General features: G+C 45.1%; 1 protein-coding gene across 2 annotated transcripts in view; it reads left to right on the top strand.

Annotated features, from left to right (window-relative positions):
- Window positions 1-21940, top strand: part of NEDD9 (neural precursor cell expressed, developmentally down-regulated 9) — a 72609-nt gene that overhangs the window by 26296 nt on the left and 24373 nt on the right. For both annotated transcript variants that reach the window (XM_053250062.1, XM_053250061.1), the window contains exon 2: window positions 8002-8448. In XM_053250062.1, the coding sequence (XP_053106037.1) occupies window positions 8002-8448 (447 nt within the window). The remainder of the gene's footprint in view (window positions 1-8001; window positions 8449-21940) is intronic.

Genomic DNA, 21940 nt, shown 5'->3' with positions numbered 1-21940 from the left:
GGCTCTAGACTGTGTTGTTTTTTTGGCATTTACACCTGACGTAGTCAGTCTTTAAAGAAGTAATTGGTCTTAATCTCTGGGTGCATTGGCCATTATCTCTCTATTTGCTTCAAGGCTGCATACACCTACCACCGTCTTGTTACCGACGTCATTCTCCCTGTTTACTTTGTTAGGCAGGATGAATACACCCAGTGTTCCCACCCTGGCTGTAGCTGATCTCCTTCCCTTTGTTACTTTAAGGCTCTCAGTTCATATCCCTCCTGAAAATTTATTTCATCTCCTTGCCCTGTATTTAGGGTTAGGGAGAAAACTTGCCCTGTATTTAGGGTTAGGATACACAAACAGTATCTTCCCTTTACCACCATTGTGGCCTAGCACTCAGATAACTGTGTTTCTTGGATGATAAGCCTCTCCATTCAATGGTTTATTCCAGAGTGATAGCTGATTCTTATGGGCAATTTTGTAGGAAGTTAGCCATGGGGGTATCTGAAGAGTGAATCTACTTCTCAACAGATTAGCAGCTATTTAATTCAGGGGATTACATGGACCCTTCATGTAGGGTTGGCTCCTCAGCTCATTCCCTGCAGATCTTTTTCCTGCATGCGTTCCCACAACTTGCTCTGGGTTTTTTCTCCAACCAATAACATCCCAGAGGAGGAGGTGAGAGACCTTTTTTGTTGTTAGTTTGACAGTTGGCATTCCGCAAGACTGACTAGTCAAAATAACAGAACGCTTAATCTGAGACGTTATCTCAGTGAATGTATCTGCGTGGATGTTTGTAGAAACCACTCCCAATTTGGGGGGGTCATTTTTATCCTTACGGCATGCATAACAACTGAGAGATCCTCTAGGATAATCTATTTGTGTGAACAAAATCAATGGACTCTATTTTCCAGAAAGTTCTTCCGCACCACACACATGAATTATCCCCAAGTTTCCTTTCTCGACTTGCAAAAATAAATGGGAAGTTGGAGAGATGCTAGCCTGGGCTGACATCTTGACAATTCACATTTTGACAAGGCTTAATTAGTACTAGGGCCCACTAGAACCATTCCAAACTATGTAAAGCAAGGGGGGGAGCCTTTTGAGCATGTCCAGAGTGCCATTGCGATTACAACCAAGTTCAAAACTTGAGTCCTGGAACTTCTCATTTTTGAAAATTAAGCTCTGAGTTTCCAACATGTGGTGAAAAGCCACCCCCTCCATTAGCAACCCCCCCCACACGCAAATGAACATTGCACCAATTCTTTCTTTATAAGGGTCTCTACCACTACCACTTGCCAGCACTGTTCTCTGAGCCCAGCCTGGAACAGATTTTCTAGGTTCACCAAACTTTTTTAACACAGCCAGAAGCAAACGCGATCTCCCCCCACCCAAAGCATACCCGCAAAAGTTGTGCTTCCTGCACCACAACACTGCCTCCCCTTCTCCAGCAAAAGCATGTGTGGCTGGCTCTATTTTGCCCATGCACCATCCTACGTAAACACTGGCAAAGCTGCATGATTGATCGCAGGTAATTTCTCTCCTCTCCAGCTTTTGGTTTTCCAGCCAGCTTGCTGGGAAAAAGCAGGCTATGCGGGAGGGGGAAGGAAGGCAGCCTTGATGAAGTACACAGCAAGCAGTACTTCCAGTGTCCAAAGCCCTTTGCTATATTTCTCTTATTACAGGTTCCGAAAGGGCACCAGCGCTCCGTTTAGCCCATTTCAATAACAGCTCGGATTCTTCCCAAGCAAAGGTAGCCACAGTCGGTAAAGCAGACAATAAGGAACAGAGCTGTCAAACTCCCCTTCCTTGCGGAAGACTGGTGAGACAAGTTGCCAAGCAGCCCCCTCTGCTGACTCTTGGCTTTCCACAAATCCATCCAGCAAATATATTTTTAAAAACAAAACATGAAAGTGCAAGTTTTGGAAAAAGCCAATTTATTGGCAATGGCCCCTCCACACATTGTGGAGAAGCCTTGTGGCATACCAGAAACCTTGTTGTTGTTGTTTTCAGGAAAAGCTGCTGCAACAGAGGACTCTTTTTACCCTGGACATAATTCGGGCTAAGCTAGACTGTGCAGCCCTAATTTGGGGAAAGCCAGAATTGTGTGTGACCTGTTCCCTGATAGCCTGCTGCGACTTCAGGGTAAATCCGGCTGATATGTGAACTTGCGCCCTCCATTCGAGGGAGAAGCAAGTTAAAAGTCATGTGTGTAAAAGTCACAGGTGATCCAAATGAATTCTGTGTGCAAATGAATTCTGTGTGCAAAAAATGCACACCCACAACTCCATTGCATGATCTGCCTGCCAATCTGTGAAATACTGGTGTCTTTTCATTACTTCATCTATCCTTAGTTGGTCACAGAAGGTGGTCGGTGGGGTGGGGTGGGGGCTTGCTTGTGGATGAAAAGATATAGATGGTCTAGAACAGACTGTAGAGAAAAGGTCAGTTGTGTAAGTGGTGATGTATGTGTGGACTGACTCCCAATGATATGTCCCCACAAACCCACTCGGTTCTGCACCTGAACATACTTTCCTTCCCACTCTCACCTGATGCAGTCTTTCTTTTTATTATTAAGGTCAGTTTGATCAGCATTGTGATCTTTCAGCCAACTTTTTAAAGAGTTGTTGTTGATGATGATGATGTTGCAGTTGTGTTCTTCCCGGTATGTTAGCTTTTTTTTTATTTTTCGCCTTTAAGGAAAAGAAGCCTCCTCCCCCTCAGCCTTCTCTCCCTCCCTCCCAATGATTGCTGCTGCTCATGGTTCAGTGCTGCAACTAGGAGACATTCTGCATTCACAACAAAGGGGGATTAGCAGTTGTTTTAGAGGGAGGGATGGCGAGAGAGCCCAGCCACATTGTTCTGCAGTGCTCCGCCCTGGTGGGCAGAAAATAGCAGGATAAGCTAGTGCAGGACAGCTAAGTGTAGATGCCTAGCTATAGCTGCCCATGCAGTTCATTATACAAGCCTATGAAAAGCCCTCTGTCTGGAAATACCTGCTGTTTCAAACCAGACTGAGACAAACATAGGGTCTGGCTGTCTGTCAAGGACACACAGAATTCAAAGAGTGGCCATTTTGAAGAGTCCAGCATAGAACGGTGCAGGGTTGACCAACCAGGCAGACAGGGGCAGTCCCTTCTGTGGGGTGAGACGAGGAGGTCACCTCGGGCAGTGGATAATTGAAGCATCGGCAAGGCAGCAAGATGCTCCCTGCACCCGTCATTGGAGCAGCTCTTCTGGATTATTTGCTCTCTTAGCAAAGCTTACCAGAAGCATGGGGAGAGAAGAGGAGGCTGCTGGCAACCCCCCCACCCCTGCACCACTCTCAGCACTTGCAAGGGTCCATTTTGAAAGAGGGCTGGGCCCCACCACGATGGAGGGGCAAAACAACATTTGATGCCACAATACCTTGGGCCTCCTCTGCTGGCATGTTAGTTATCCTTGCCACCACTGATGGCAAAACAATGGAAGGGAAATGGAGTGTTTTAATAGCTACATATTCATCTCAAGCTTCCTTGACGTTTATATGAAAATTGGTTCTGAACCTGTAGTGCACGAGGCCATGACGAACAAGAACACAAACGTGGGCCCCTCCAGCCAAGCTTGACTCGAGGGAAGAGGGGAGGCCTTTCATGATTTCTTTTGGTTAGCTTTGCTTATTCCTGGCTCGCTAAATTGTTGCTGACAGTTTGTCACTCTAATTTTTCTCCTGCCGGATTCAATGCTTTTGTTCCAGTTTAAAAGTTGGCAACTTGAACGGTTTGCATGACTACTCAAAGTAGATGTCTGACTCCTGCCGACCTAGTAAAACAGGGATCTGGCTCATTGGGCTGGAGGTGGTCACAGTTGGTTAGAGTTGGAATATACCAGCTGTATAGGTTCTGCATAAAACAGGCAGCAAAAAGTGGTGTGCTTTAACCAGCCTTGTTCCTAGGCTCCCCAACTCAATTCGCCCCTCCTCCTCCTCCTCCATGTATTCACCAGCTCTGGGGGTGTGGATAGCCTTTTCTCATTTTTTACCTTTTTTGCTGCTGGCTACTTCTGGTTGGAGGGGTGAGGAAAATGAGGATACGATGGTGATCAGCCACCCAATGGTGGCTGAAGAACAGCTCATGATGGGCGGCTCTCTGCATGTCCAGGTTTCCTGGGAGATGCAGCTGTGTAGTCAATGACGCTTATTGTCTCATATGGGAAGGGACTAGATGGAGTGGAGGAGCAGTGCTAGATTCCAGGCCAGAGGACTGCCTGCTCTCCAAGCAGGAAAGCAGAGCCCATGGCTGCTCAACTTCAGCCCTCCTGCAGATGTTGGTATACAACTCCCATAATCCCTTGCTATTGGCCACTGTGGCTGGGGATTATTGGAGTTGTAGTCCAAAAACAGCTGGGGGGGGGGCAATGTTGAGCAGGCCTGGCCTAGAGGGATAGTCTGAGCCTGAACTATCAGGCCCAGTCCAGGTCAAACCTCATTCCATGTACGGCCTTTGTCAGAGCAAGTTGTTCACTGGGAGCTATCCAGGGTGCTGTAATCCTGACCGCCTCGCCTTGTGGGTGCCTGGTTTTGAGACAAGACATTGTGCCGTTGGACAGGCACCTCTCTTTCTGGATGTCAGCTCTGATCAGGTGCCAGCATTGCTGTTTGAGGCTCCAGGGGCAACAGAGGATGCCCTTGTGTCTGGGTGGGAATGTTAGCTCTCTGAGATCTCGGGCTTCTCCTGTAGGTCCAGCTCTATGTGGTCTTTAAAGACTGTTCTCGCTGCTGGATTGTGATTGGTGACAAAGGCTCTTGTTGGTATCAGCTCATCTTCATCCTCGGAGCAGGCTTCTCCAGGATCTGGGTGTGGCTGAGTCCTGACAATAGCCTAGCAACAGAAAATTAGCTGCTTCTTGTTGTCAACATTTCAGTGGCTGGGAGATGTTGAAAGTGATCTGACATTGAGATGCAGTTTGGTTGTGGGTTCTTTTGTTGATCCTAGAGTCAAATGAGGTAATATATGGAAGTCCTCAAAAGAGCTGGAGATGACAAAACTATTCCTATCTGCCCTTTTAAATCTTTTATAATAAAGGAAGGGAGTATAGCACACAGAGAGAAGCATGTTTTTATGGGGAAAGGTATATACTGTACATTTAAATATAAACAAACAGATAAATAAAACATTTCACAAGTATGGAATTCTAGCTTCATCCAAAGAATCTCCGGTTTAAGATCTTGGATGCCACCACTAGGGAACGCATCTGCCCCAAATCTTAGGGAGCTTTGTTCAAGATTCGCTTCCAATCAGGATTGACAGTATTGGCCTAAAATGAAATTTTTGTATGCCTTATGGTATTCTTGTCTCCTTTTTCACTCTGATCCCAGAAGTAGAATCTGGATTTGGTGTTAGGTGTTTTAACTGAAGCCATTTCAGAAACCTTCTGCTTTGTAACAGACGGTATGTGTATTATTCAGATCCTAATTTCCGTATTCTGGGATAAGAACTGTTTTACATTTGGATACTACTGCTTGGTATAGGAAAAGCCCATCTGCCTTTGTGAAGATCTCACAAGTATCTGTTTTGTGTGTGTACACTTGTTTAAAAACTGACTGGCAGAAAGTATACCTAGCAGAACAGACATTTGTGTTATTTTTCACACATGATAGTTTATGCAGTTTTCTCCCATTAGAACAACTGTAGTAAGGAAAGTGTCAGGTGTGAACTAGCCCCGAGAATACAGTAGAGTGCCATTGTATCAACCTCACTTATCTTATTTCCCAGTTATCCAAGTGTGGGTGCTCCAAAGCCCCGATGGCGTGCTCAGAAGCCCTGCTGGCCATGGCTACATTTGTACGCAGAGACAAGTGCTGTACATGTGGACAGATTCTTCCTGTGATCAAAATGCAGTGAAACACTGGCATTCCAATCATAGGAACATAGAAAGCTGCCTTCTACCAAGTCAGACCGTTGGCCCATCTAGCTCAGTATTATCTACATTGCCTGGCAACAGTTCTCCAAGGTTTCAGGTACGAGTCTTCCTCAGCCCTACTGGCGGATGCCAGGGTTTGAACTTGGGAACTTCTGCACACAAAGCTGTCGTTCTGCCACTTAGCTATGGCCCTGTTTTTGCAGCTAAACACTGTAACCATGGACAATGGGGGCGGGGGGCATCAAAGCAATTCCTTCTAAATAGGGCTTCAGGGAGTGTGCTCACCCCCCATATTTTATAATACCGGAACAGGGCATACAGTATGTCTCATGGCTTATCATTCAGAAAAGTACATGAAATAAAAGCAATTACTTCACAAATATCCTCTTGATTGTATTGTATTGTATTGAAGAAATTTATTTTTATTTATTAAATTTATACCCCGCCCAAACTTACGTCTCTGGGCGGTTGAATTGAAGTAGATGAGGCAGTATTAAACCACTTTGGTGTTGTAAGGAAAAGTAACTGGACTTTTATAACTTGCTTCCCATTTTTTACTTTAAAAATTGGTTACCATTTTTGAAGTACCCATTTGGAATAAACGATCAGGTGCTGGAAGACGTCACAGAAGCCACAGGCAAGCTTGATCTGTGTTTATACGTGCAGTGTCTATGTGTATTTAGCACTTCAGATTCATTTCCTCCTTAATTTCCAATACCTCATAATTCATCCATAACTATCTGTGCTGTGAATGCCTTTGGCTGCCAGCATGCTTTGTTGTAACCACCTGAGCCAAGAAATGAAGTGTCCCAGGCCTTTGTGAAGGCTTCCAAGAATGACAGCCTATACAGCTTGCCTGTTTTTCCCTGGATGCCTAGTTTGGCTGACAACCTCAGTACCGAATGTGCCAGACAGCCATGGATTCAGAAAAGAAAGAGACAGAGACAGACAGCGTATGTTTTGTCTGTGCATGGAGACAGCATATTTTTAGACAGGTATGGGATAGACTCCTGTAACAAAATTATTTAACGAGACTGAAAGCCGGAGTGCTCTATAATGGACAAAGGGTGAGGCCTGGTACTCACATTAGTTAGGTAACATGGAAGTCACAGTGGTGCTGCTTATCCCTCCTCTGGCAGGTCACATAAGGAGTCTGGCAGAGCGCATGGTATCACATGAGGAGGAGAAGAACCCATGTGTAAGCCCCTCCCCATGTCAAGGTTAACTTGTTTTTCTGAGGGTTGATATTGGCTTGGGGAAGCGGCTCTTCCTGTCTTGTCTAGGTTTTCCTTATTGCCATGGTGGCACAGGAAGCAGCAGCACTGCTCTAGCTTTCACCGTATCAGGATGAAGTGACAACTGGGCCTCGGCAATGGTTGAAATCCCAAGCAAAGTCTTATTGGGAAGCCTAGAGAGCGTTGTATGTCTCATGTTTTCTGGCCTTTATCCTTCAAATGAGCAGCAGAAACTACTTACTTACTTTTTAAAGCGGGTGATGAATATATTTCAACCTATAACACATTTCCGATAAATTGCCTAATGTTTGTCTGTGAAGGTGGCAAACGTCAACGTTCTAAAGAGGTGGTGTATCTTTCTTAAGGCATACGTGTCAGACTGAGACTAGGATTTAGCAAGTTCAGTTTCCTATTCTTCAAGGAATATGGAGAGATCCTTGGTCAGCATTGAAGCTGTATTGCAAGACAAAAATACAGAGTTCTAGTTTCTTTTTTTCTTTCCCATATGAAGATTTCCATGATCATGCGCTTCTATAAATTCTTTAGGCAGATCTACATTTACCATGAAGCAATGTGAGACCGTTGCTTCCAGCAGCAGAATGGAGAGGAAAAGCCATTTTGCTGCATCAGACCTCTATCTCTTTGTGTTTTAAAATGTTAGATTTAATCCAAAGAGGTCCTGGGGTAGAGAGCACCATTTTGTATGTTACTTTCTTATCAGGTACAAAATGTCTGCAGCTCTTAGTGTGTGTGTGTGTGTGTGTGTGTGTGTGTGTTTAATGCCACATTTGTTTAATGATTTTGCCCTATTCTCCTCACGCAATTCTTACTTCTTGCAAAGTTGGATTTATGCTTAAATTCCGCCCTCCTCTCTCCTCTACAGAATCTTATGGCAAGAGCCCTCTATGATAACGTCCCAGAATGTGCAGAGGAGTTGGCCTTCCGCAAAGGTGAGATTTTAACAGTGATAGAACAGAACACCGGTGGACTAGAAGGATGGTGGCTCTGCTCTCTACATGGACGACAAGGCATTGTCCCTGGCAACCGTGTGAAACTTCTGGTAGGTCCTGTGCAGGAGAATCCCTCTAACCAAGACATGCCAAATTCAGGACCTGTACAGCAACCCTTTAACCAACAAAAGGTCTACCAAGTGCCAAGTGCACATACTTCTCCTCGGGACCCTATCTACCAAGTGCCACCTTCTTATTTGAATCAGGGAATCTACCAAGTACCTACTGGCCATGGTCTTCAGGAGCAAGAGGTTTACCAAGTGCCTCCATCTGGGCAGAGAAGTTTCAGTGGACTTGATGGCTCCCCAGTAAGCAACAAGGTGGGTACTATATTCCTTGAGGCATCCGTTTCAAAATAATGTGCTTGAACTGTATAACTGTGGGATAGAGAAAGTAGTTGAACTTGAAGAAGGGTGGAATTTAGTCCACAATGGATCAAGTCTCAGTATGTCCATTTCTTTCCTGCCACCATTAGATAGATAGATAGATAGATAGATAGATAGATAGATAGATAGATAGATAGATATTAAAAAATCATGATTGGTCATGATTTTTTTAACCAAGAGAGGTGAGCTGTCAATTTAGGACAGCACTACAAGATTCTTCCTCCAGTGTAACATCCATCCTCCACAGGAGACAATGGAATTAGTTGACTCCACAGCACTTGACTCCCTATCTTTATGTATTCAAGGCGAGAACAAGTACTGAAGGAACCTGGGCATTTGTTTCACCTTAACAGTTGGCTCCAAGTGGCTGTTGACACCCAGCACTGGGGGATTTGCATCCTCGATGATTCAGGAAGAATCCTATCAGTCCAGATGAATAAGGGTTACATAAATAACCACTGATTTATTGCTAGTACAGCCAGAAGCTTTAATTGGTCTAATGAGTGGATTGATGAACTAAAGTTTTTGTTGACTAATTGGTGAGCCCTGGTGGTAATGTGTTATGTAGAGACCTCAAATGTGTGGAATGTTTTGGGCTCAGATAGGCCTGCCTCTAAGTGGGCCATTTCCAAGCTGAAACGGAATGAAGGGCTCATTCCAATAGAACAACCAACTTGACCGGCTCATTCTGACAGAACATTCCAGGCATTTGTGTTCTGCAAAACTGGACACAAATGTCCAGAATGTTCTGTCAGAACAACCAGCCAAGCCGATTGTTCCCATGGAACGAGCCCTTCATTTGAAGGGCATTCCATTTTGACTCTGAATACTCCAAATGGTCCATTTTGAGACTAGTCGTTCTGAGCTCGAAACATTTTGCACATCCCTAACCCGCGTTCCCTCTAACAGGGATTTCCAGATGTTGTTGACTACAACTCCCATAATCCCAAGCAAACGCCATTGCAGCTGGGGATTCTGGGAGTTGTAGTCAACAACATCTAGGAATCCTTGTTAGAGGGAACACTGTCCCTAACCCAGAAGTGCAATACTGAATGTCGGTTTATGCACTGACCTTAGATCTCTAGTATTATACTGTTAATTAGGTGGTCTGGATTTATCCTGATTAATACATGTAAGTACCAACAATATGCCAAATTATTTTGTTTTGTTAGTAGGGTTCAGGTAGGGGTGTGTGTGTATATATGAATGATAATATGATGCAAGGTGTGACAATAGTGCTTTGCCAGGAAGATCAGGAAGTCCAGATAATCCTGATTATAAGAAGGTGATTCAAATATAACCCAGAGTAAATAAAGCAACACTTGGCATTCCACTACAGTGCTACTCATGCCCATCGCATGAGTCAAGGCAATTGCCTCTTGAAAATTAGAGGGAGGGCCGCTCTGTAAAAATCTTCTGCGTTTCACCCGATATGGAGCAGCTGGAAGGCAAGGCCTTCAGTAAATCCTCTGGAATATGTAGAGCTTGTTGCTCAACCCTTATAAATGTGTCTCAGTGACGTACAGCGGACAGGGATACTGAAGCAGGAAGTGCATGTCTGGAAGGGGCCATGGTTTAATCTTTCATTGCAGTTGATGTTGGCAGGAATTCTGACTGTTTCCTTTTTAGATGAAGACCGTGATCCCTCCAGCTTGTCCTTGATTCACGCCCCATTAAATGCAAAGTAATTCAAACTTTGCACCAGGAGTTTTTGAAAACCCCTCTGGCCATTCAGGCTCCTTAGGAATAATTTTCTGATATCCTGACCCACTAGTTTTCTATTTTTCATTTCCATTTTCTATATTAATGTGAGCTGATTTTTCTCAAGGCAGCAAATGGGTTACAAATTCGTTCATGCCCATGTACATTAAAATAGCCTAGGAAATTAGTTGACAGAAACAATCTCTGTGCACTAAAAATATTTATGAGCCCACAGGTATAGGTGAATCATATGTAGCTCAATTTTTTATAAGACTTCCCTGCTCTTTACAAAAATATTTAAAATTTTGTAATGATTTAGGTCTTACACCAAAGGCAGTTAGGCGAGTCGATGTTTCACAAATCTGTTCTAAAGGAGTCTGTTCCTTTATCATCATCCACTTTGAAAGGAAAGCACTGGTAGATGGAGAAGATTATGCAAGTAGGCAAGAGGTCTTCTGAAATGGTACCAGAATTGCTTCAATCAGACCTGCCCAATTTATGACCCACCAAGCTGAATAGAGCACACCCGCATTCAGTGTGGCTTGCCAAGTTCTTGATAGTCCCTTGTAGCAGAGTACCATGTGGACCCCTGCCCATTCCTTGGCCTTGCGACCAAGGGCATTGCAAGGTTGGGTTGGGCCGTGGGAGGAAATGGTGAAGAAAAGCCCCTGCACCTCATGGGAAGAGTAAAGAGCAAGCTGTTGCCTAGCTGCAGGACCCTCCCCCCAGGATCTTTGTCCCCCACTCCTTGTGGGGGACAAATAACAGACCAGTGATATATATACAGAGTCTATAATTGGTCGGTGAGCTGACAGGCCTCACTTGGCACATGAGTAGGGGAAGGGGAATGGCTGGGGCTGCATAAAAGGAAACCACCTAGGACATGTCAGGGGAGAGGACCAGATAGATTGCAGAGAGGTGGCAGGAGCCCACTCCCAGTGAGCTCAGATATGCAGTGGGGCATCAAGGGTACAAAGAATGGTGCTCTTCCCAGCCGATGCCAAGAACGGTCAAAGACAGAGGAAGTCTGTAAAACATTGGTTGCTAACTTCAACAATGACGATACCCTCGAATTATTATTTTTAAAAGACATTTATTTGCCAGGATATCTGCTTCTTATCTGCTTGAGGGCAACACAGAATATCTATCTATCTATCTATCTATCTATCTATCTATCTATCTATCTATCTATCTAATTTGGATATCGCCCCAAACTTTTGTTTCTAGGCGAAAGATACAAAACTCATAGCTCCATAGTCATAGATTTTTATTTTTATTTTAAGGGCAGAAGAAGTAAAGTAAAGTGTGCTGTCAAGTCGATTTCGACTCCTGGCGCCCACAGAGCCCTGTGGTTTTCTTTGGTAGAATACAGGAAGGGTTTACCATTGCCTCCTCCCATGCAGTACAAGATGATGCATTTCAGCATCTTCCTATATTGCTGCTGCCCAATTTGGGGTTTCCCCATAGTCTGGGAAACATATCAGCAGGGATTCGAGGAAGTGGAAATGCTCCAGATTAATCAGATCTTGAGCAAACTATTTTGAAAGCAGTATGTTGAGTAAAAAGAGCCCTCTCTGTTAATTATAGAAAAGACAAATAACTCAGCCAAAACGGTTAAGTTCTGTCTATTGGGGATTTCAAATGAGTGTTTTGCACATGGAAGCATACCAGTCACCAACTTAATTGCAATTGGACTTGGGGATTGCTCATGCATCATATTTGCAGATAAGAGGATGTCTTGGGCAATTGGAAGCAATGTGCATACATTCACCAGAGGCCAGTGCTTCAGTAGTGCCAAGGCCTGGTGTCAGCAGTTGGCATCAATGGGCAGCTGCTACAGGGCCTAGAACCATCAGAAGGGCCCACTACTGATTCCTTAGACCACTTCTGTGCCTGTAGTCTTTTTGTGCTTTGGTGGCAGAGTGACTTGACTGAAACAGTTGCTCCATCAGTGCCACCAATCTCCTCATCCCATCCGCCAAGATAAGCCCTATGACAAACCTTAGGAGAGGACCCTTGTGAGTAGGAAGGGGCCCAGGGAGGGACCTCTGAAAGCCTGAAGATTTCAGAGACCTCTCTGAGACAGTCCATAGTAAAGATGTGCACAGACTGAGGTTTGAGCACTGGTTTGGAACCGAACCAGTTTGGACAAGGCCCGAACCATTTTGGTGCCACAGGGAGGGGAGCAGGAGCTTTAAGAAACAGGAGAGCAGGTCCTTGCCTGCTCTCCGCCGCCCCATGCAGCTTCCTGCTGGGGTGGCACCCATCTCAAGTACCCACGTGTGGCACCAGCACACACATGGCATCCGCACATGCACCGTTTGTGTCATCAGCATGGTGTTGCTGATCATGCACACGGTGTCCGCTTGCTGGCGCTGTGCACGGGTACTTGGAACAAGCTCCACCCCAGCAGGAAACTGCATGGGGCACCAGAGAGCAGGTAAAGACCTGCTCTCCTCTTTCTTAAAGCTACCGCTCTTCTCCCCATGCGCCAAACTGGTTTGGTCCTCGTCTGAACTGGTTCGGCACCCTTAGTCCGGATCAATACCCTGCCCTGAAGTTTAATAAACTTTAGCAAGAGCTTAAGGTGAAAGTCTGCTGGATCTTTAGTGTGGTTAATTAATGGAAGTTTTGAAAACAACATGGAAAGGAAGCCCATCATCACAGAATAAGTAAGGTTTTTCCCTCCCAGCAAACCCTGTGTGCTGTGCCATTTTATATCTGTATATCTATATATAGATATAAAGTCTCTCAAAACCTTCATTTTAAAAAACACTAATTAAAAAGGGATTTTTATCTGCTCTGGCTTCCCCCCTCATCTAAACAAGGCAGCCTCTCATCTTAAATCCCCTTCCTCGGGAGATCAGTAAAACAATCTTTAAGTATGTAAGGGAGCTTGGCGCTGTGAAGAGTTGAGCTCAAGGTTTCTTGCCTTGACATCTAAAGTGATGAATATCTTTCCTTCAACTGGCAACACCTGTCCCCAGCAGATTAAGTGAACTGCTGCTGTGCCTGCTTTGCCTAATGCAGACTCTGCTTGCAAGTATTCTGTGTGTCATGGCAAGGCTCAGGAGTTAAAAATATTCCCTCTCCTATGATCTCAAAGAGCCGTATTAATAGCAGGGGGTCAAAATATCCACAAGGCTGCAACCGCCGGCAAATGGCTGACTCTTACTTTCCTGCTCATTCTTTCCACGCAAACGTGTAGCACAAGGTTTGGTGCTCTTTTCAAGGATGTGGAGAACATCTCATTTTTACAGTGTTGGATACGCTATGTTTTGTATCTAGGAAAATGCAGCACTTGCCCTAGGAAGGGCATCCATTGCTCTTAGGATTGCCATATGGAAATACAGGTGTGCAAATGTCACAAGCCATTCCTGAATCTAATTATGTATCATTCCCACTGCACCAGCAGTGTCCATGGTGCTTTACAAAGTAAGATACACACATAAAAGCAGGCTCCTATCTCCAGGAACTTATACTCTACAGCAGTGGTTCTTAATGTGGGGTCCTCCAGATGTTGCTGAACTACAACTCCCAGCATTCCCAGCCACAATAAATTGCCACTGCTTTAAAGTATGATCACTAGAGGGGCAAGTGAAGGGAAAGGCAAGAAAATCCCTGCTAGTTGGGCAAAGAGAAAACCTTTTTAAGTAGTGGCTCCCATTATATTATATGCACTGTTGTAATCTTACTGGAATAAAAAGTAGGGTGGCTGGTGGGGAGAGAATAGTGGCTCTTTTCTTTTTAGCAGCTGTTGCTATTCAGCTCAGATAGCATCTCACCAGTGGTGGTGCTCGATGTCTCTGTTGGGTGTGTGTGTGTGTGTGAGAGAGAGAGAGAGAGAGAGAGCGTAAACCACTGTTTTTACTATGTGAACCACTTTGAGGACTTATGTTGTTTAAAAGTAATATATGTACATATAATAATAGTAACATGGAATTGTTGTGAGCAAGTAAAGTTACTTGCATTTACTCTTCTTTGTTAGCTGGAGATGTGGACTAAAATGGCGATAAGGGATGTCACTGATGTTATGAGACATAACTCTGCAATGCCACTCTTGGACCAAGAGAGTAAGGTGTCTCTCTTGGACACCTTTTTGCACACATTTCTGTTTTGTATCCTCCTTATTGCCAGAAAATTTCCTTTTGTTAAAACCAACCCCAGCTTTTCCAAATGCAGAAGAAGAAATCCGTTCTGAAAACTGGTCACATGCATAGTTAGTTCACTCTGATTTGAAGGATGTCCTTTTTCATATTTCAGGATTTGGTTTTTCTATACAGCTTCTCCCCATATTAATCAACATGAACTGTATTTAAAAATACCAGATATAGATGTGGGAACCTGCAGTTCGGCCCGTTTTTTTTGAAACTCTGCCTATACAGTGTGTGCAAGCTGTTTGCAAGCAGCTAATTCCCTTTGTGCAAATATGCTGTTTTGCTGCCTCACAGTTTCCATTAAAGAAGCACTGTGCATCATAAAACCATGCAAACACAGCAGTTCCTGCTGGCAGACATGGCAAGGCAGGTCAAAAAGACGTCTCAAGGCAGGTGATTAGAGTGATGTAATGACCAGGGAATGTTAAGGCCATTGCTGTATCAGCTTCTTTTATGGCACTAAAATACCGCACTTAAAAGAAATGATCTCAAATGCTGAAATAAAATGATGGATGGCTTGAATAATCCTTTGTTTGAAGCCCTCATTGGAAATGAAGTTTTCAGTCAGGGTTGTTTGTAGTACAAAAATGATCCTGAGGGCTGATTCATAAAATCAGCTGTTCTTACCACATCCGTATGTACGGTGTGCGAGTTACTTCTGCTTCTAGGGATTCCATTATCCTGGCTTTAGGTTGAGTAGCTACTGGGACACTTGGTAGTTACACAGATGTTTCTGGAAAAAACTCTGCACTTAGGGTTAGTTGTTTAAACCAACCAGATATTGAAGCTCTTCTCACAATCCATGAGAAGCAGGGGTGTAACTACCATTAGGCAAGGGGAGGCAGTCATCTTGGGGCCCCACTGCCTCGAGGGGCCCCCCAGAGGCACATCACATGACTCCCCACCCACCCGTGTTGCACCCCCTATAAATTATGTTGCGTCTCTTGGAGATCAGCAGGAGCAGAGACTGAGTAAAAGAAACTCAATTCAATGTGAACTAAGTATTCACCGTATTCATAATGGGGATGTGAGTGTGAGCGCACTGTATATTGTGAAGTGTGTTTGTGTGTGTGTATCAGCGGGGGGGGGGGCATTTTAAAATCTTGTCTCTGGGCCCACTCCAACCTTGCTACACCCCTGATGAGAAGAGCTTCTATTGGTTTTGCAGGGAGAGCAGGCTTAGCCTGCTCTCCCCGCAGACGATCCTGCCCAGAGCCCTGGGCATCCGGATCAGCCGCCCACACGATTGCTGGCTCCATCATGGACCCGGCAGGGGTGGCGGGGATCAGGGGCCAGCCGGCCCCCAGAAGTTCCAGGATGACCCACGCAAGTGTGTGGGGCATCCTGGAAAGACCCCCGATGCTTGCAGCCTCCTGGTCGGGGGTCTACTCATGTGCTGCCGTGCACCGCACCGACACACGAGCAACAAAAGGTGGTTAACGGAACATCCATGCCGTTAACCTCATTTAAGGGGAGGGTGTTTTAGGCGAGCTAGCCACCTTGGGAGCACCAGGCTTGCCCATGAGCCCGGTGGTTCCCATGATCAACTGAAATCTGGCTAAGCTCCCTTAGCCCACTTTCTGTTGATCGTGGGAATAGCCTCATTATTATCTGAGCTGCCCTTGAAGACTACCTGGAAGCTGATTTAGAATATGGCAGCAGCCTGTTGTTAGGTGCTGAGTGCAGGGACCATATTGTTGGGGTTTGTGATTATTTAGCAAAGCACCAAGGAAGCTACCACTCCAGTTACAGAGTGCAGAGTTTAGTTGTTGCAGCTATTTAAGTAACACACATGGAGATCACTGTAGAGTCTAGACTAAATTGATTTATTGGTGAAGTACATATCCTATCTATCAGCTACACATTGAGTAGGTAGGAAGAGAGAGAGAGATGTTTCCATCTTCTCTTTAGGAGGAAAGGAAGAGGACTGACTCACTACAGGAAGTACCTGAGGAGTCAAGGCAGGGGTCATAGAGCAGAGGAAAGCAGGGGCAGGTAAGGAGACTCTCGCTAACTACCTCTGCTCCCAATGCGCATAGTGGTCATTAGGATAGTTGGTGCAAAAGGTCGATGCACTGGAACTCCATCTCCATATTATACCCGTTATCTCAGAAGAAGCTAAAATGGCTTCCATTTTGTTTCCAGCACAAATTCAAAACAGTGATTTTTAACCTTTACAATCCTAAATGGCCTAGACCAGGGCTGCACAACTTCAGCCCTCCTGCAGATGTCGGCCTACAAACTCTCATGATCCCTGACTATTGGCCACTGTGACTGGATGTGGTGGGAGCAGGAGCTGAAAAACAACTAGAGGGCCAAAGCTGTGCAGCCCCCAGGCCTAGAACCAAGGAATTTGAGGGAAAGCCGCATTCCATGTGAACCTTGAGAGAACTAAGGTCTTGTCCAGAACTAAGAATATTTATATACTGCTTTTCAAGAAAAGTTGTCAAAGTGGTTTACATAGATAAATGAATCAACGAAGTTGCTAGTGACAAAGCCCTTCCACCATTAGTGGAAGTGAATTGTCATTTGCCAGGAACAGTGCATTCTTGGTGTGGTCCCTGTTTTATGGAGCTCCCTACTCAGGGAAACATGCCAGATCCACAACTTTGTGGCTCCTCTAGCAGAACCAGTTGTGTTTTTTTTTTTAAGCTAAAAACCCTAAACCAGGGGCGGCAGGTATTTAGACTGAGGGCCAGCCAAGGCCAAGCCCTCTCACCTTCATTTTAAAAAAGAGGTGCTAGGCCCTAGCAAAATTTGGAGAATTATTCTAAAATCTCTACCTTTTATTCCCAGGTGGATAGGGGCTGGTTGTAGTGATTCAGTGGTGAACAGAAATTCTCTCTGCACATAATCAGAGGCAGTCTTTATTATGATTCTGCATATTCCAGAGCTGAGACCCTGGCATTGAAAACAGATTCTAAGCTAAGCCCTGACTCATAATGAAGTCCTAGTCAAAAGCAGTAGAATGGGGTTCCGTATTCTCTTAAGTCCCAACAGTTATTATGTGTTTACAAAATGGTTTCCTATCATGGTGCTCAAAGCATTCTCCAACAATCCTTTTTTAAAAAGATAAGTTATAAGACACTCAGAAGATCATACAAATACAGAATATTTTTTTAAAAAATCACAGAGCAAACAGTTCATAATTACAGTTTACGTGAAACTTCCATCTCAGCCCAGGCTTTAAAACCCTTGGAAAGCAGCAAGCTTGCCTCTCCCGCCCCTCCAGGGTTGGCAGAGGTTCACACAGTAATGAGTCTATTCAACATGTCGCTCATGTTCCCATGTCCTTCCTTCCAATTAAGCTGCAATCACGGCCTGATTTGAGGAGGAAAACAACAATAGCAAACCAGATTTGTTCCAGAAATATTCTCCCTGGCCCTTTATTGTTTTGCTGCTGTCATTCATAAGCTTTCTAAAAGTCAGAGGCTTTGCTTATGGTGAAAGCACATTCGGTTTGTTTGTCCTTTATGCATATGGCATTTTAACATCAAAGGAGAAAAACATCTGCACTATTTGAAGTTTGGTTGTGAACCATTTTTTCCACTTGGAGGACTTTTTATTATTATTTTCTACAATGCCCTCATTTCACCCTTGGTCCCACAATGCCACAATTTCTTGCCATATGCTTTTCAAACCAAAGTTTATTTTAGAAAAGCAGACCTGAACAACAACTTACAGTTTTGGTTAGAAACATGCAGATGTCACAGAACTCGCTGTGTCTCACTAATGATTCTGAAAGCTCTCAGTCATCGTTGAACAGAAAATGGATCCTCTCTCAGTTCTGTAAAGTGACTGCTTCTACTACTGCTACTTTGAATATTGACATACCATTTTTCAACTAAGTGCTCAAAGTGGTTTGCATAGAAAAATAATAATAAACAAAATGCTTCGCAATCTTAAGAGAAACTTAAGACAGACACCAGCAGCAGCAACAACATGAGGGATGCTGGGCTGGGGCTGGGGAAGGGTGTGGGGAAGATAGAAGCCGGCAGGGGAGGGGGTGGAGAAGCCCGGCCTCCAGGGATCCCACAATGCACCTTGTAAGCAGTGTGGTGCGTTGGAGAAATTTCTGCTGCGGGATCGCTCCCACTGCTCTATGGTACAGATGGCTGCTGGCAGCCTGAGTGCCCACACGATCCGGGCAATGTGTCGTCCTACCTCACTTTTAGCCCGGATATAGAAGCAGGACTACCCAGGGGTGGACTGCCATGATCAGAAGCGATCCCAATGCTGCACTCGACCCGTCCTACCTGGGATAGCCCTGTTCTACCCCTTTAGGGCTGGTCTTGTGAACGACTTCGGTGTCTTCTCCTGCTAAATATAAGAGAATAACCACATTCAGAAGTGCCTGTTTGCACTCTAGCAACATGTTTGTCAAGGAGTAAAAAATGGTTTCAGAGGGTGCAGAACCATCAGAGAATACCTTAGTGAAGATGCCCTTATTTTTATAGTTTTATTTATGCTTTATTGCAAATGTTGCTTGTGGTTTTTATTGTACTTTCTTTTTAATTATTCATTAGCTGCTTTGAGACCTTGTGGCAAAAAAGGGGCATATACATCAAATAAATAAAATTTAGGACACACCGAGCCAGGTCTCACGATCAGTGAGACCCAGTTTCTGCAGCAGAGCGGGGAGAGTGGGCTAAGCCCGCTCTCCCCGCTCATGATCAGAGCAGGAGCCCTGGGCAGCCAAATTGGCCGCCTACATGATTGCCGGCTCTGTGACGGAGTCGGCGGGGGCTGGGAGCTCAGGGGCCGCGCAGCCCCCGGAAGCGCCAATATGCCCTGCGCAAGTGCGCAGGGCATACTAGGGAGACCCCCAGAGTCGGGAGGCGGCTTTTCGCCTCCACACTGAGGATCTACTCATGAGTAGCCATGGCATGGAGCCACATTGCGACTACACATGATCAGGAAGTCCAGGTTTGCGGAGTGCTCACTCCGCAAACCTGGGCTTAGGGGAGGGCTACAGATGTGGGCTAGTCGCTTGTAAGCCACCAGGCTCGCCTGTGAGCCCGGTGGTTTACACGAGCAGCAAAAATCGGGCTAGGCTCTCCTAGCCCAATTTTTGCTGCTCATGAGAATAGCCCCACCATCTAGTAAGACAGTTCTAAAGATGGGCTGTTTTGTTTATCTTCCAACTGGCAGCCACATTTCTCCCTACAAATGTATGCAGTAGCAGCTCTAGACAGCAGGGTGCCTGAAACAAGCATTAAATGCTGTCTCCCAAACCTGCTTATCCCCTAGGCCCAGATCTGATTGCTTGGTTGAGCTGGGCAATTGCTGAGCCTGAAGGGAGTCTCTGCTTTTCTCTGCCACACTGGGTAGCAGGTAACCTTGCCTAAGGGGAGGGGTAATTAGGCGGGCTAGCTGCCTTGGGAACACCGGGCTCGCCTGCAAGCCCAGTGGATCCCATAATCCCTGGAAAGCAAGCTAAGCTCCCTTAGCCCGCTTTCCAGGGATTGTGAGAATAGCTTCGATGTGTAGCTTAGCCCCTAGTTTTCTGTTTGCAGGGAGTTTATTTTTGTAAGGCAACATTCAAAAGTAGCATCCCCTACCTGTATGTCACAAGTGGAATGGTCTATACCAGGTATTCTCGACGTTGGGTCCCCAGATGTTATTGGACTTCAGCTCCCATAATCCCCAGCCCTAGTGACCTTTGGTTGGGGATTATGGGAGCTGAAGTCCAATAACATCTGAGGACCCAACGTTGAGAAACCCTGGTCTATACTACCACCTCAGGACTCTTCCACTTTATTCCCTTGCTCCTCATTCAACTGCACATGTAGACCAAGCCTGAATTTGGAGTGATTTAATCTGCAGCCATTTTTCTTTGCCCCTCTTACAGTTCTGGTGCCCTGGACAGCCCGACTTGTAACAATCAGATCCCTTTTTAGAAAATTTATGAAAATGGGCTATAGCATTTGAAGTAATATGAACATTCTGTCTATTGTTTGGCCCTCCTACAGATGTTGGACTAAAAGTAAAGTGTACCGTCAAGTCGATTTCAACTCCTGGTGCACACAGAGCCCTGTGTTTTTCTTTTGGTAGAATACAGGAGAGGTTTACCATTGCCTCCTCCCATGCAGTATGAGATGATGCCTTTCAGCATCTTCCTATATTGTTGCTGCCCGGTATAGTATCAGCAGGGATTCGAACCAGCAACCTTCTGCTTGTTAGTCAAGCATTTCCCTGCTGTGCCACTTAACATGTTGGACTACAATAATCTTTGACTATTAGCCACTGTGGCTGGGGATGATGGGAGCTGTAGTCCAAAAACTGCTAGAGAACTGAAGTTATGCAGCCCTGTGTTAGACCAATGGTGTCTCATCCAAATCATCGCATGATGACTACAACATGCATGTGTGTTGATTACACTATTTACTTTAATACCAGGCTAAAAAGAGATCTCACTAATCCAAGCGATGTGATATGTAGTAACAGCAGTATTCTGGTTCTACTGCAACAGAAACTGAAGTTCTCCTCTATTACTTATTATTATTACAGTGGACTACGTAACTGTTGAGAACAGTCATGTATCTCAGCCATTTGCATTCATACCTGTGGTTATTCATCAGCTTTCAGACACTCTCAGAAAACCACTAATTGAAGAGTCCTCCAGCCATGAATATGCAGTAGTAAGAAATGATTCATTGATGTGACCAATGTCTGTAAAGATTATTCTGAGGTAAAGCCCAGAGTTTTTATAAGCTCTGTGGGACTAACAAAATAGATTCACTTCTCCACCCAGGCTGTCAAATGGTTGCTTTTGATATTGATGATGCAGGGATTGCTTTTTAAGGCAAAAGAAGCAGCATGGACTTTTGTAGGTGAGACATGCAGGGGACTGAGAAGGTGATGGGTATATACTGTACTTGGGAAATTTTCTCCCAATGTAGCTACTCAAGGAAGGAGAGTTGGTCTTGTGGTAGCCAGCATGAATTGTCCCCTTTGCTAAGCAAGCTCTACCCCAGTTTGCATTTGAATGGAAGACTACATGCGTAAGATAGTCTCCTTAGGGGATGGGGCTGCTCTAGGAAGAGCACCTGCCTGCTTGTATGCAGAAGGTTCCAAGTTCCCTCCCTGGCAGCATCTCCAAGATAGGGCTGAGAGAGACTCCTGCCTGCGATACCTTGGAGAAGCCACTGCCAGTCTGTGTAGACAATACTGAACTAGAAGGACCAATGATTGGACTTGGTATAAGGCAGCTTCCTATATTTCCTGTGAAATGCTGCCGCATTGCTGTCATCCTTGTGACCTGGAAGAGCTCATTTCTATTCCTACGGCACCTACTACTGCTGCAGACTGTGCTGTTGTGCTTGTGGTGTGCTCCTCCCAGACATACTGCATAAGGTCTTGTAAACACTCTGCTGTTTAACCTCTGACACCAAACAGTTGTTTGAACAGATTCCAAATATTTTTCTATACCCTTTTCAGAATTAGAAATGTGTTGAAGTCTTGTGCTGTCCGCACTGAGTCACTTTTCTGGGAAAAGGTGATAAAACCCCATTTATGTGGGCCGCTGAGTGGGTTGACTCTGCTGAGAAACACTTCCTCACTCTGCC

Source organism: Hemicordylus capensis, chromosome 4, assembly GCF_027244095.1.
Source record: "Hemicordylus capensis ecotype Gifberg chromosome 4, rHemCap1.1.pri, whole genome shotgun sequence".
Taxonomy (NCBI): domain Eukaryota; kingdom Metazoa; phylum Chordata; class Lepidosauria; order Squamata; family Cordylidae; genus Hemicordylus; species Hemicordylus capensis.
Note: the sequence above shows the minus strand (reverse complement) of the source record. Positions and strands in the feature narration are given on the sequence as shown.